The 15,913-nt window shown below is 44.7% G+C and overlaps 1 protein-coding gene across 3 annotated transcripts in view; it reads right to left on the bottom strand.

Annotated features, from left to right (window-relative positions):
* Positions 1-2,319: 2,319 nt before the first annotated feature.
* Positions 2,320-15,913, bottom strand: part of ADRA1A (adrenoceptor alpha 1A) — a 58,936-nt gene continuing 45,342 nt past the window's right edge. For 2 of the 3 annotated variants that reach the window (XM_079955127.1, XM_079955128.1), the window contains exon 3: positions 2,320-8,726. In XM_079955127.1, coding sequence (XP_079811253.1) covers positions 8,203-8,726 — 524 coding nt within the window. In that variant the 3' untranslated portion in view covers positions 2,320-8,202. The remainder of the gene's footprint in view (positions 8,727-15,913) is intronic. The other variant, XR_013833386.1, reaches the window with a different exon arrangement.

Here is a 15,913-nt window from a genome sequence, read left to right as displayed (position 1 = left end):
TTGGCTGTGGAGCAGCAGCAGGTTAAAAAGCAAAGGCAGTGGAGGCTGGTCCATTGGGGTGAATGGGACACTGCACCACCTTCTTTCTTCCAACCAATACAGGGGATGCCCCAGGCTGTCAGCTTCCTTCTCCTTAGTCCCAGTGGTTCTCCATGTAGAACTCGGCAGGCACAAAGCTAAAATTAGTTGGTTCCACCTGACATTGACTCTGGCACCAGCTACTGCTGGCCTCCCTGTTTTTCACCAGCCATCACTATGGCTATATCTATAGCAAACATTTAAAGCAGTCTCATACCACTTTAAGCAGTCATGACTTCCCTCCAAAGAATCCTGGGAGCCGTAGTTTGTTAAACACGCTGAGAGTTGTTAGGGGACTCCTGTTCCCCCCACAGAGCTACAATTCCCAGAATTCCCTGGGAAGAGGGATTGACTGTTAAACCACTCTGGGAATAGCAAATTTTGTCTAGGCAGAATACCACAATCCTGGGATTAAATGTTTTAGCAAATTACTTCCAACTCATAAACTGTCATTGGTTGCAGGGTTCCTCCACGGGGTTTATTTGGCAAACCTCTACCCTCCAAGGCCAGGGCTCTGTGTCAACCCAACCTTGACTTTCACACCTCATGGAATGATGCAGGCAGGAGTGTCACTTTTCTAATTTTAGCCTGTCCAAACACACTGACACCTTCCCGATAACATTTCAGTTCAGGAGCAGAGTGTTTAGTTTAGGATTAATGTCTGATGGACTGTACAGCGTGTCCAAACCTTGGTACAGCTCAGTAAAAACTCCCCTGCTATAGATCTACAATTTGAGGTTTGTGTGTGGAGGGGGGGGGGCTATTATAGCAGGTAAAATCCTGTCAAAAATAGAATTGGTATGAGAAATGCAAACAATCCAACTAGCCATTCAGCAGCCATGTCTGGAACACCATAACAATCTGTGCAGGCTGTAATTCTTCCAAAAACACCAATCTTAACAAACTCTTAATGAAAATAAATTGATATGGGGAATGGGAGGAAGAAGTCACCAAACTAGCAGTTTACTCGTGAGTTGCAATCAGATCAAACAGTGAGATGCGTCTGGCTCTGAGAATCTTGTAAAAGGCTCAATGAGAGTCATGGAAAGTGGAGGAGATATTAGAGGCCACCTCTTGAGGGAGAAGGTAGCAGGAAGTGGGGAAAGCAATCCTGATTTTCCCAAAAGATCAGACTTTTTCCAAGGGCATGAAAATGCACTGGATGGTGTGAATAATGCTTGATGTGATGTTGTCTAACCTGCCTGCAAACAGATCAAAATGAATGCCCAGAATGCAGGTAATGTGGAATAGCAATGAGCAAGAAATTAGTTTGAAATGCTTAGGAAATACCCTGTTTTGCAATTTCTGAAACAAAACACAGATTGAAATTTTGCTCCTGTGAAATTTGCACATTTCTGAATTTTGTGGTACAGTTCGCCAACCAAACAATGTTATAACAGGGAAAAGTAAAATGCACAAACTGGTACAAATTGCTTGCAAAAATTAGGAGAAAATGCATAGAAAAATGTGCATTTTGGGAGAAATTCACACAAATAATTTTCATGATGATTCCACCCCCCCCCGAAAATAAATAAATCACAAGCTTATGCAGAAATGTGAAGAATGAAACTTAAGATGCAGGGGTGGGGGTGGGGATGAGAAACTTAGAAAAATAAACATTTGACAGATTGGTGTATCCCTAGCCTGGTAGTAACCCAAGGGTTATTGATTCCTATTTTGAGGAGGTTTGGACCCCAGAAACTGTGACAAAATAAAATCAGGGGTGAGCAGAAGGTAGGTCTTGATCTGCTGGTCTTGATCCCCGGGTGACTTGCATAGAACAGCAAGGATTTTTGACTCCAAATAGTTTAAGAATAGTGGCAAGAAAATGATTTCCCCCAATATTAATAAATTGCGGAAAATAAGAGGACTGGAGTTAATCAGAAGTGGGATTTTTATAGGGAAGGACAATGAGCTTTGTTCAGTTCTGTTACAAATTCAGAATGATTTGTTTCTAAGTTTATATCATTTGCACCAGGTTCCAGATGGTGGGTATTGGGGTTCTAGTAAAAACAATGTAGATCCTTCAACCCTGAAATTGTCTACTTCCCCGCAGCTGAAATACTTATAATTAAATAATTATATCAGTCCTGAATCTTCCAACTTCATTGGAAGTTGGTTTACGAGTTCTAGGGTTACGGCAGAGGGAGAAAAACTTTTCCCTATCCACTTTCTTCATGTTATGCATAATTTTATAATCTTCTGTCATATCGCCTCTAAGTCACTTTTTTTTTATAAAAAAAAGTCCCAAATGCTGTAACTGTTCCTCTTAGGGGAGTTGCTCCACCCTCTTAATCACTTGGGTTGCCCTTTTCTGAACCATTTCCAACTCTACACTATCCTTTCTGAGGTAATGAGCAATTTTAATGCTCATTAAAATCCGCAGTCCCTCAGGAGAAAGGGTTGATTCTGCATGCAAATCATATGCATTATTATCCTCTGCTGAAGTTTTTCTTTTCTTTTCTTTTCTTTTCTTTTCTTTTCTTTTCTTTTCTGATGTTCCCACAATGCATCTCAAAAATGCCCCCCTTCAAATGTATACTGTCAGCTTCTACTTATAGTCAGCATTGTCCTACGCTAGGGCTTGGGAACCTCTTGCAGCCTGAGGGCTACACTCCTTGAGGGCAGCAGAAACAAAGCACTGCAGCAGGGCTCCCCAGCCATGGTAGGCTTCCAGACTCGCCCAAGCTGTGGTCACTGGTGGTGGGAGGAGGAGGAGGAGGAGGCAGTGGCGGTGCAAGCAGCAGTGCCAGCGGTGCCCCTGGCTCGCCTTGTCTCATGGGGAAGAAGGAGCAACTCCATTCCATGCCCCATGCCAGAAGCTGGAGAAACTGGGCCTATCCCAGTGCTGCGCTCTGCTCAGTGCTCAGCCTCCTCCACCCTCTCAATATTGGAGGGCGGGTGCTGAGCCCCCTACTAAACAATATCTAGGGGGCTGAAGTGTCTTCAGCCCTAAGGAGTTGGCGCCTATGCCATACACCCTCCCAAACCAGGGCAGGGCCCAGTTCTGCTTGTAAGGGCCACAGAATATGCTGCTGTCATGCTCAGCCATCTAATTCAACCTCAATACAGTGGTCCCTCGGGTTACATACACTTCAGGTTTCAGACTCCGCTAACCCAGAAATAGTAGCTCAGGTTAAGAACTTTGCTTCAGGATGAGAACAGAAATTGTGCTCCAGTGGCACTGCGGCAGCAGGAGGCCCCATTAGCTGAAGTAGTTCTTCCGGTTAAGAACAGTTTCAGGTTAAGACCGGGCCTCTTGAATGAATTAAGTACTTAACCCAAGGTACCACTGTACTGGAAATCCAGAGCTAGAGCTCCGCTCACAGATGGCTGCTCAGCTTCTGCTTAGAGACCTCCTGCAAAGGAGAGCACACCATCCCTCTGTCATATTGCCCATACCATCAATACATGTCTCCTAATGCTCAACCAAAATCTGCCTCCCTGTAACTTAAAACAAGTAGCACTGTAGCTCAGTGGCAAGGATCTGCGTTGCATGCAGGTAGTCCCAGGTTTAAGCCCCAGCACTTCCTGGTGGGGTTGGGAAAGATCTCTGCCTGAAATCCTCAAAAGCCACTAGCAGTCATTGCAGAACAAGAATAAGCTAGCTGGATGAATAGAAAAAGCAGCTTCCTATCTATTGGATACTGGAAAATTGTGAAGATTTAAGGATTAGCATGGAGTTCAATTCAATTCTTGGAGTTCGCTTACTGCACTGAATCCCATTTTGTTTCTGATGCTATAGATGCATTTTCTGCCTACATTACAAAGTTAATTGCCAGATTATTTCTATAGATAGCGTGTGGTGTGCAGAGTTGAGAACTATTAATTCCAAATGTGTACTTTACCTCTTTTCTACAGAGGGTGCAGAAATCTCCTGACAGGCTGAAACTAAGGAAAAAACACCCAAATCAAATTACTTTCAAGCTTCCTTAAAGGTCAATTGCTACACTGCAAACCTCACATTTGCCATGAACTGCTTTTGGTCCTTCAGTGTCTAAAACACATTCTATATAATCCCTATGAGGCTATAGCAATAGGGAGGAAAATGACAGCCGTACTGTCAGGCCTCTTGATATCCCTAAGAAAATGGGAAAAGCTCTTATAAATATGTTTGGTCTTGTGAATCTTTGAATGACACTGGCATGGTATGAAGAGAGGTTATCTGAAAAGCTTTTCATGTTAGGCACTCCAGAGAGAAAGCAAACTTTGGCAACCCGAAATCTGTAGATTTTTTTTTAAAAATAAACATAATATTCCTGGTCCAATATATAGACTGAAGTTGTGCTACAGTTGCCATATTTCAAAAAGTGAATGTCCAGATACAAAAGTTGTTCAGCTTTTATTCCCTCCCCCCCCCTTTTTTTTGCAAAATCTCAGTAAATAAATAAATGATTTTTTAAACCTATTTTTTAAGGAAAATTGCCAAAAAACCTACACTTCTGATATGGGCTGCCATACGCCTGGGTTTCCCTGAACATTTTTGCTGCTTTTCAAAAATTCCACCTGGATGCCATTTTTGAGAGACAAATCCTGGCTATGTCCAGGAAATTCCAGATCTATGGCAACTCTAGATAATGCAGACATGCCTTTTCACTGTTTTATTTGTCCAACATGATGACTGGCAGCTGAAAATGTGAGATGACTTCACTTAAAAGTATTGACTTAAATCTATATTAAGTTAGCCTTGCTTTAGTTCTATCAGAACCAATTGGACTTAAGGCCGTCATGATGAGCAACTTGTCCTACTGATTTGAATAGGGCTTATATCAACACATGTGATGGGAATGCAGTATCAGGCGTGGGGCTGTAAGTAGGGCCCCATTTCTGTTGCTACATGCAAGCTCTCTACATGTGAGTAGACACATGTCTAGTGCTTGAATCTGGATCGTTTCCAATGCATTTTAAATGGTTTAGAAGTTCTGGTGTGACATTTGATCTGAAATGGCCCCTTCACCCACTTGGTCATCAAGCAATAAATCCTGCATATGTGCTGATCAGCTTAGAGTCCACTAGCAGCAAAGGAGTCCCCATTAACCTCCGTGTTTAAGAAATGTTCCACACACAGTTCCAATGAGCATGGGGCACATTTCCCAATGCTGGACCTAGTGTAGGAAGCTCTTGCTTATACAGAGCTCAATGGACAAATTCAAAGTTATTCAGAATTACGTATTGTGCAACTGCTATTCACTCCTGTTTGTTTAGGTCTCTGATCATCCAAATTCAGGTAATCTGGTTTAATGAGGGAACATGGTTTTGTTTTTTGTTTTTTAATATATTAATGTAAAATACTCTTATTGACGTCAACAGTTGAAAGATAAATTGCTTCATCCTTGTTGCAGGGGATTGATTTATATTTTGGTAATCCCACAAAAAGCAATTTAATTTAGCCAAAGTCAATTGAAATAAGTCTCCATGGGCACAGTTATACAGCATACCTGAACTTGTTTAAATTCAATTCCATTTCCCTGGGGTACTCTATGAAATCCAGGACCAAGAAAGGATCTAAGAAACAATTTCGAACAGATTTTTTTGCAGGAAAACATAAATTAAATTGACCCTGTTGTAAAGATGCAGGGGGGGGGGGATAGAGGCTTCTTTGTGACACCATCAAACCTGAATGTCAATCAAGTTTACTGTAGATTGAAGTTTGCTTCAGTTCAGCAGTAAAGAGTGGGTTTTCGCAGGGAATGCAGTGAGACAAACAGAAAACTGCTCAGACCCATGCCTAGAAACATGAGACAAGTGGAAGACCTCTTGGACTCATGCACAGGACAAGCAGAAATGTGGACAAACTCTGAATCTTACTAAATCACTGTTTCATGCACTTTCACTTCTGTTTCCTTGAGATGTCTCCAAATAACCATGTTCTCCAATCTCCAGCACATGATTTAAACAGATCGAATCTTTGATGTTGACTTGTGGCAAAGGCTGCCTTAAACCCTAGTCTTATCAATGGTTCAACAAGTATCCCCATAATGAATAACCCACATCACATGGATCTGAACCTCTCTTTCATTGGTGCCTTAGTAAATCCTGCTGCCCCAGAATTCTGCAAGTAAGAATTACAAAGGGGCAGGCTATGCCCATTTGGACTGGTAGGGTGGAAGGCAGGGAGGCCAATGGTACACGGAGCCAGAACAATGAAAGGCAGAGCCAACTAATTCTAGTTTTGTCTCAATCTTCCTCCCTGCTGACTTCTGCAGGGCCTAAAGAGGAGAGACCTAACAGCACAGGCCTCCCCTTGGGGTGGTTGGATGTAAGAGGGGCTGGCTGAGGGCAGTGCCCCATTTGCCCTAATGGACCAGTGTTGCAGTGCAACCTTGTAATATGAATCTGCACAGTTTCCAATTATTTCACATTGCACGTGTACCCTAAGTGAGTGTGCATGACATCAATAATGGTTGGAAATCCCAAAAGGAAGCAAAAAGGGATTGAAGGACCTAACGAGGAGAGACCTGAGGTAGGCTATTGAAGGAACAGGTGTGGCCCCTGGGATGGGATGGAGTCAAACAAGTACAAAGGAAAGGCAACTGGTGTTAATGAAGGGGCTGGGAATTGCCCCACAAACTCAGAGGGCAGTTTCTTGGCATCATTATTATGACAAAGGTACATTCTTTTGCTACAGAATATTTTCCACCATTACATGCTGCACTTCAAAAATGAATGTACTACAAGGCAGGCAACAAAGAGGAACACAGAGAAGGTGAAGCTTCAAAATGATACACAGAGATTTTTGCAAACGCTTTCGGAATAAGGAAATGGTCCCAATGAGAGGGAGAAGGAATAAGACCCACTTCACATCTGCACCAAATTGTGGGAGCTGCTTCTCTTTGATGATGTCCCATGAGTGAATACTATAACTACATGCCCAGAACTAATCATATGGATTAGTCCACTCGATTAGCACCCCAGAAGGAGGGAGCGTACTGGTTTGTTATCATAGACCCCCATATGATTTCCTTGCCCATGTGATTGTAGTGTTTCCCCTCCCACATTTTGACCACATGGGATGAAGGAGCCGTTCTCAGCAAGTCTGCCATCCATATGAAGGGTACACAAGCTTCTGAACAGTTGCTGACAAGTGCAGAATCAGGGCCAGTTCTGAGCTGTGTACTCCCTATTGCAAAGGTGGGAAAGCTCCCCCCCCCTGCATCCTTGACTGCATTTCTCCATGGACAACCTTCCAGTGGCCACATGCCAGTAGTGGGCAGGGCCAGAGGCAAAAGTGGAGGGAGCAATGGCTGTGCCTTGTCTTTGTGCAGTAGATTATATTCCAGCCATACAAATGTCAGAGGTCTCCTGTCCCCAGACCTCTCCATCCAGGCAAGCAAAAGGCATTATCACAGTTCAATCACATATTCCAGCCTGGCAAAAACAATTAAGGGATGTATGGAGGAGGGCCAACTAGAGGCCGGGTGAAGGGATGTACCACAGGAAGAGCCCCAAAGGCTGGTTGGAGAGGCCTAGGGGGTTGCATTCTGCTCCTGGGACTGAAGTGCCCCACCCTTACCCTTTTGGTGTCTTTTAAGCTATATGGTCCAAAGTTTCACAGGACTGGAATCAACAAAAAGAAAGGAGTCAAGTTAAAAGTCTATCACATTTCTCCAATTAACTCATAGTTCTGCCTTGTCAAATTCCCCCTTTAGGTGTATGAAGTTACTCCACGACATAAAAGCGGAGAGCCAGAAAGAAGTTCCCGTGTTGAAACCAATAACAGATATTCATAGATTTCAATTGTAGGACACGCCACAACACTTTCCTCCACCCCACCCCCAAAGTTAAGAGCGCAATGGCTAAACAATTGTAAATAAAACTAACTGAACCTCAGAGCCTTGAAAATAGCAAGGAAATAATAGCAGAATCGCTTGAAGAAGTCCAGCCTCAAGTGGTCCCATTTCTGAACCCCACAGATTTCAGTGGGATTCAAATCACCTTGCCTGAGATTCCCTCAATAACTTGGATTCAGTTGAAGCTCACGTGCTTTGTTCTACGTTGGCATCATTCCCTTGCTGGCATTCTCCCTTCTGTATTACCCCATTAAAAGCAGCCCCCTCCTTAGGCTGCCCATATTGAAGTACTGCATGTAAACCTCTTCTGGTCCCACCAGAATGATGGATGCCTTTAAATATCCTCTCCGTTATCGCTGACAGAGACAGTGTGTATTTTAATGGTGGGCACTTTCTGGTCCTTTGCCATGTTTTTCCCTGATGTTCTTGCACAGCAGCACACCTGCAGGAAACCTTTGCTCTTGACTTTGGCTGTCACACAGCTGGCCTTGTCCCTGGAGGCTGTGCTCTTGGTGGAAACACTTTGCATGGCCGAGAAGAGTTTCCACTCGCAGACACCGTCCGATTTGGAAATCTTATAGAAGGTTTCTCCAGAGCCGACAGGGATGCGGACAACGTCTTTTGGAGCTTCGGCGACGTGGTTGCTTGCATGATTGAGGTTGAAGCTAAGGGAATATTTGTTGGCTGAGTACCTCCGTGGTGGGAGGCACTGGGCCCTTAGAACATTCTGGAATGCCTTTTTAAACTCTTGACTTGAACAAGGGTAGATGATGGGGTTGATGCAGCTATTCAGGTATCCCAGCCAAAATGCGATTTTAAAAATTGTCTCTGAGGGCTTGCTCTCGGGAAAGAAAGAACCTGGAATTGAAAATATATGAACCATTACTGGAAATAATAGAAGCACAATTCCTGATTATCAACTAGTTAAGAAAAAAAGTGATGGCAGGGGATAAAGTTTTTGATTGTGCCCACCAGACCACATTATTCAATTACGTCTCTGGAGATCAAGATGGCTAAAGCTCAGCTTCTAAGTCCTGTTTATTTCACTGTGGGGGACTGAAGCACATGCATAACTCTCTCACTAAAATGCTCTGCAGGGTGGGGTGGGGTGGGGAACAAAAATGGTGGGTCAAGGAGGGTCAGTTGGGGAGGGGGAGTGAGACTGCATAGGTGAGGCAGCAGAAACACAAACACAGGGGCAGCTGCAGGGCAGAAGAGAGACGGACACACACACACTCAGACACAGATACCCATCCACTCATCACATAATCCCATATTGCGAAGGGATGAGTGGATGGGGGGAAGGCGTCCCACTCCCAGAAGTACCTGTTCAGGTAATGAGTGTTCTGTAACCCACTGATGTGGTGCTTGCACTCACCCTTCCTCTGGTGGGAAATGTTCTGTGTGGTGGCTGAGGGACACCAAACAAGTGGGGGACAATGAAGGTCAGCTGGGGGGGATTAAGAACTATGGGGGGGGCAGAAACACATATGGCAAAGGGGCAGTATAGCCTCCAACATTACTCAGATGAAATGGGAGGAATGAGAAATGTTGGAGGGTACTATTGGAGGGTACATTGCTGGTACTAGGCACACACATTTCACAGAGACTAAATCCACAAATCTTGGTTACAGCTGGTGGTTAAGTCTGGAAAAAGGTAACCATGAGCCAATGCTCATACAATGTTCAAATCCAGCTATGGCTTAGCTCAGCATGGTGCAGTAGCAGAATAGCTAAGGAGCAGTGAAGCAGCTGTGATCTCCTTCCTAGGAGGCCGCACACTTGCACATCCACACTAAAACATGTTTTGACTTACTGTGACATGCAAACCAGGCAGCTGATTGGCACCTGCTCCCAAGGGTTCAGACAGAGGACATTTCTGGGCTACCTGCAGAGGCCGGGGACTGAACCTGAGACCTTCTGCATGGAAAGCAAATTCTTTTCCACTGAGTTACAGTTCTTGTCTTCCCCAAATAAATTTCTGGTGAGTCTGAGTGTTTAACCTAGCTGATGTATTCTGGATCAGTCAAAGTTTTATAAGGCAGGTTCATGCATTATTTACTTAGCTACTCATTTCTTCAATTACTTCTTGCCTTCCCTCTCATGCCTTGTGGGATAGAACTATCCACAGAAATAAATAAAAACAGCCTTAAGGTGGCTTACAATAAAATGATTAAAACTAGAATGAAATATAAATGCACTAATGAACAAACAGTGGAAGTCACATGCATATTCAGTAACCTGGCAGCTGAAAAAGACAACTAATGGAAATAAAAAAGCTATTAAAATCAGATAATTTAAACAAATTGACTATCATAAACAACCCATCAAAGGCTCCAAAGAACAGGACACGCAATAGCTCAGTTGCAGGGGTGGCAGAGTCCCCTGTTTGAAATCCTAGAGAGCTGATTTCAGTCAATGTACACAATACTGAGATAGATGGACCCATAATCTGAAACTGATAAGGCAGTTTCCTTCTTTCTCATGCACCTGGAAAAAACAAAAGTGATGGTGCCAGAGCATGTATGACTGTGGCAAAACTCATCTCTTTCCAGGAGGGAATGCAGCATAGGACATCCCAGCTTCATGCCTTATTCCCCAGCTCTCACAATGCCTGCACTCAACACATCATGGGTTTCCTCATCTCTGGCTGCCATTGGTGGGGGCAGGAAAGCACATGGCATAATTATGTCCTCAAATGGTACACTACAGGGTCAAGGGAGTGAACTCAGTATAGGGGGTGCCCAAAGCATCTCCCATTCATTTGTCTGCCATTTAGGATGGCCACACGGAGAACCCTTTATCTGAAAGAGGTGCTTTAAAGCAGGTGGGGCTAATCCTTTTCAGGCAAAGGGCGACATTAATTCCTGGTCAACCTGCCAGGCTTTGCATGTCAAACTGGGCATGGGGCAAGTATAAAAGTGGGTGTGGCCAAATAGTAATAATGGGTATGACCTTTTTTTAAAAAATAAAATGTTATCTGGGGTTTGGTTGGCTGGCACTCTCTCACACGCAACATTTGGCATAATGGCATTACAGCAGAGGACCCATAGGAGTAGTCTATTAAAACAAACTCCCCCCCTTAAAAACGGCAAATTTGGGGGGCACAAAAATAATTATTGGGGGCCCAGTTGTATCCTTCGACTGTGATAATGCCTCATGCTTGCCTGAATGGAAGATGGAAGGAGCTGTGTGCCGAAACCTGTGCCTTTTTGCATGGAACGTCATGCAACTGTAGAAAAGTGAGAGTCACATCCATTGATCTGCCTGCCATTGCTCTAGCCCTGCCAACCACTGACATGGGGCTCCCAGAAGGTTCCCCATGAGGGGATGCTGCCCTCAGGCTGAAAAAGAAAGTGCTCAGGGCTGGCGTCAGAGATGGGCATGGCTGGGCACCTGTCAAAACCCCACACCCTAGCAGGGGGGAAGGTACCACTCCCCCCAGAACCCTCAATCTGTTTCTTTCCCCACTAGCTCATCTGTGTTGAGCTGCATATCTGTCCACCTTGTATATTTTGTTTACTTTGTACTAGTCATCCATTCCAAGATGGGAAGCAGAAATCTTTTCAAACTCTGCTGCCTGGAAGCCTTTGAGGTGGAAATCACAGGGATCAAACATAAGACCTTCTCTGTGCAAAGCATGCTGCATCCCACTGAGCTATGCCCCCCTCTTTCCACATTGCCATTGTCTCTGCCTGACTCTGCTGTTAGTGCTCCAAGGCAGTTTGTAATTTCAGCTGTGATTGAATTGCGAGCTTTTCTCCCACCAAAGTAATTAAAACGGGAAGAGCAAAGTGGCTCAAAGCCAAAACAGACTTCCGATTTCTGCAGCTAAAGTCAGGCACAGACGAGTCATAGTTAGAAGTAAAATAACTTCAGTGAGAAATGTTTGCTCAGAGTGCTCACAATGCAAGAATGAGCAAGCAGCTTCTTCCACCCTTAATAACTTAGAGTTCAACCAGCATATAGCAAGCAAATGAATGGGAATGTATGCATGCACAGGGCTACAGTCTACTCAGAGTAGACCCATTAAGATTAATGAACATAAACCAGCCATGTCAATTAATTTCAGTGGGCCTACTTGGAGTAAGATTAGCATGGGATACAACCCCATTCTTTTTTATTGTGCCTTTGCAGAGGTTGAAAAGCATTTTGAACACTGTGCATCTTTCAGCAAAGAATACACCTTTGGGTTAAAACAGATGCAGAACTGAGCTGTACCAAATGTTCTCCTATTTTATTATTTAGGCAACTAATGCAAGGTTGTTTGTTGCCATTGTTTTCCGATCTGCTACACTTTTTATTCCTCACATAGTGTTTTCACCTTCCAAGATTATTTGCTTGGCTGATACTGGCCAATTTGGGTGCAAGCAGTAATCAGGAAGATATCACGTTGCTACAATATAGTTTGGGTATATGGCAAGCCATAGCCAACCAGTCATAGCCAACATATAGCTATCAAGACTGCATTTAAATGTTTGTGGCACCCTGGGCAGGTTGTTGCGGCAGCTTCCATCTTCTCTTGGGGTGTAGATCTCGAGAGGCTTGAGAGCAGTACATGTGAAAAGGATCTAGGAGTATTGGTTGACCACAAACTTGACATGAGCCAACAGTGTGATGCGGCAGCTAAAAAAGCCAATGCAATTCTGGGCTGCATCAATAGGAGTATAGCATCTAGATCAAGGGAAGTAATAGTGCCACTGTATTCTGCTCTGGTCAGACCTCACCTGGAGTACTGTGTCCGGTTCTGGGCACCACAGTTCAAGAAGGACACTGACAAACTGGAACGTGTCCAGGGGAGGGCAACCGAAATGGTGAAAGGCCTGGAAACGATGCCTTATGAGGAACGGCTAAGGGAGCTGGGCATGTTTAGCCTGGAGAAGAGGAGGTTAAGGGGTGATATGATAGCCATGTTCAAATATATAAAAGGATGTCACATAGAGGAGGGAGAAAGGTTGTTTTCTGCTGCTCCAGAGAAGCGGACACGGAGCAATGGATCCAAACTACAAGAAAGAAGATTCCACCTAAACATTAGGAAGAACTTCCTGACAGTAAGAGCTGTTTGACAGTGGAATTTGCTGCCAAAGAGTGTGGTGGAGTCTCCTTCTTTGGAGGTCTTTAAGCAGAGGCTTGACAACCATATGTCAGGAGTGCTCTGATGGTGTTTCCTGCTTGGCAGGGGGTTGGACTCGATGGCCCTTGTGGTCTCTTCCAACTCTATGATTCTAGGATTCTAGGATATGGGGATACAAACAGCCCCACTCAGCTCTTCAGAACTGCAGCACTTATGCTGTCTCCTGGCCTCCTCCACCTTGCCATGAATGGGCAATGTAAGATAAATGTTGTAAGCATTGGGATGGCACAGAGACCTCAGCAGCTGGGGTGGTGGAAAGGACAGGGACCTGCAAGTTCCGGCTCTGAAACATCTGTAAACTGCTTGTTGGGGTGGGGGAACTCTGGCAATTTTTGCAGCCAGAAAGGCAGGTGAGGCAGAGGCTGTGGGAGCAACGGGATGGAGGGAGCTCGCACTAACATTGCCAGAATCTCCTTTTCCCCTGCTCCTCATTCCTGGCTCCCCAAAAGCACAGATGAGAATAGACTCCAGTCCGAGCAGTGAAGAAGGAAGCGCCTTCTGTCTACACCCTTGAGAGCTTGCTCATTTTCTGCAAATAGCACCACAAATCAGAAGTGATGGGCAGTTTTATCCAGCCCTACTCCCCACCCCCAATCTATCTCATAAAGCACCCAGTCGCCTCTATGGTGCTGGGCCACATGCACGTATTGATGTCTTGAGTCTGGGGTCCAAATCAGCATCTCTGGCCCTGGATAACACATTTAATATCTTGGACTCATTTAATACCTTGGATTTGACTCCCTCTGATCCTAGGCTGTTAGTAGATGAATTATTGGAGCCTAGCAGTGAATTGGAGGTGAGGCTAAGTCAGGGGAGCTCAGTTGGCATGTCCCAGTGCCATGATGTGCCAAACTTGATAGAGCTCTCCCCCTGGCAGTCAGTCAGTCAGCCGCTCCTTCCATCATGGAGAGATGCTGCCAGTGACAGAGGGGAAGTGGGTCCCAACTCAATGTTCACAGGTTGATATAGAAACTACTCCCAAGGACTCAAATCTCAAGGGGGCCCACCCAGAACACCATGATGCTGCCCAGAATTTGAGGCCAAAAGTCATCATACACAATTGGTCAGCTCAAAACTTTAGAGGAGCACTGAGGTCTGAGACTGAAATAATCCAGGACATTCAAGATATTATGGGGACACATCTGAAATTATATAATGACCTGTGTTGTGATTGGGTGGATGTACTGTATACAAGGAGATGTGGGTGGCACTGTGGGTTAAACCAGAGAGCCTAGGACTTGCCAATCAGAAGGTTGGCGGTTCAAATCCCCGCGATGGTGTGAGCTCCCATTGCTTGGTCCCTGCTCCTGCCAACTTAGCAGTTCGAAAGCATGTCAAAGTGCAAGTAGATAAATAGGTACCACTCTGGCAGGAAGGTAAAGGGCGTTTCCGTGCGCTGCTCTGGTTTGCCAGAAGCGGCTTAGTCATGCTGGCCACATGACCTGGAAGCTGTACGCCGGCTCCCTCGGCCAATAAAGTGAGATGAGCGCCGCAACCCCAAAGTCGGCCACGACTAGACCTAATGGTCAGGGGTCCCTTTACCTTTACTGTATACAAGCAGTGAGGCAGCACTGAGTTGATTTTTCATGATTTTGAGTCTCAAGATTCTGGTCCCTAATATATTTGTTGGCAAACAGAGATCTTCCTTCTGAGCTGAAAGGGCATCAAACAGAGCTTGGCAACAGACAGAGGAACAGAAGGTCCCCAATATCGAATGGAAGTTGGGGCCCGAGACCCAGGCCCAGAAATGGAGGTCAAAGCTGCAAAGGGAGGGGGCAATGGACAGCTGAGATCCCAGCGTTTGTCACCTTCTCAAATAACACTCAGACACAACCTAAGAAACCCACAGAGCCCAGGAGGTTTTTATCTAGGGAAGGGGAACTGACACTTGCCTGGTGCCATAATAGATTCACAGCTAAAACTTGGTATTCTCAAGATGTAAAGCTGGTGACATGGACAGGCGTAGTGATGCTGGCACTATGGGGAGAGCGCGAGAGCTCCCAGTATTGACTTAGCAGACACCAGAAAGATTGTAATATCCCCACAAGGAATTTGGCAAGATGGGACAATAAGAAAAGCAAAGGCTTTATGACTCATACAAAGTGATGGATAGTGGCTTTGTAGAATATCTTAAGCAGTTTCATGTAATTTGCCTGCAGGAGACTCGGGTGGAAGAGATGACAATGCAAGGATATGCTATCTACTCCCAGCCAGCTATTAGAGTTAATAGCAAGGGAAGAGTCTTGACAAGTCTAAATGTGAGGGCAGAGGAAATAGTATCTCTCTCCCCAGAGTTCCAAGTGGTCCAGCTGTCCAGTGAAAATGGGTTTAAAATACTGTGTGCCAATGTTTATATATCAGTTAAAGGCTCCGTCCACCCTGGGACAACATATGGGCTTTGTTAGATGCCCAGTTAGAGAAATTGCATAACCAATCACATTTGGCTACATGCTGACATCACTATGGGCAAACTTAGCAACTGACACCTGGATGAGAATGATAAGACAATGCTACTTAACGCATCAGATTGACTACATGTTAGCTTCACTTAGGCAAAATTGTGGTGTACATTAGGAGAAACAGGATAGCTCAGTTGGTAGAGTGTGAGACTCTTAATCTCAGGATCGTGAGGTTGAGCTCCATGTTGGGCAAAAAGATTGCAGGGAGTTGGACTAGATGACCCTCATGTGGCCCCTTCCAAATCTACAATTCTATGATTCTGTGAAATAATGTAAATTCAGAGTAAAAGCTATTGTTACAATAACAGGAGAATACTTTTGAAATTATAACTCCCCTCCTTCCCAAAACATTCCCAAAAGATAGGGCCCAAATCCATCAGTCCTTGAAATACTTTAGCTGAATTCTATGCATGAAATCATATGTTCTCTTTGGTATTGTGCCAAAGCTGGCA

The sequence above is a fragment of the Podarcis cretensis genome, assembly GCF_951804945.1.
Source record: "Podarcis cretensis genome assembly, chromosome: 15".
In the NCBI taxonomy this organism is placed as follows: domain Eukaryota; kingdom Metazoa; phylum Chordata; class Lepidosauria; order Squamata; family Lacertidae; genus Podarcis; species Podarcis cretensis.
This window is presented reverse-complemented; position numbering and strand designations above follow the sequence as displayed.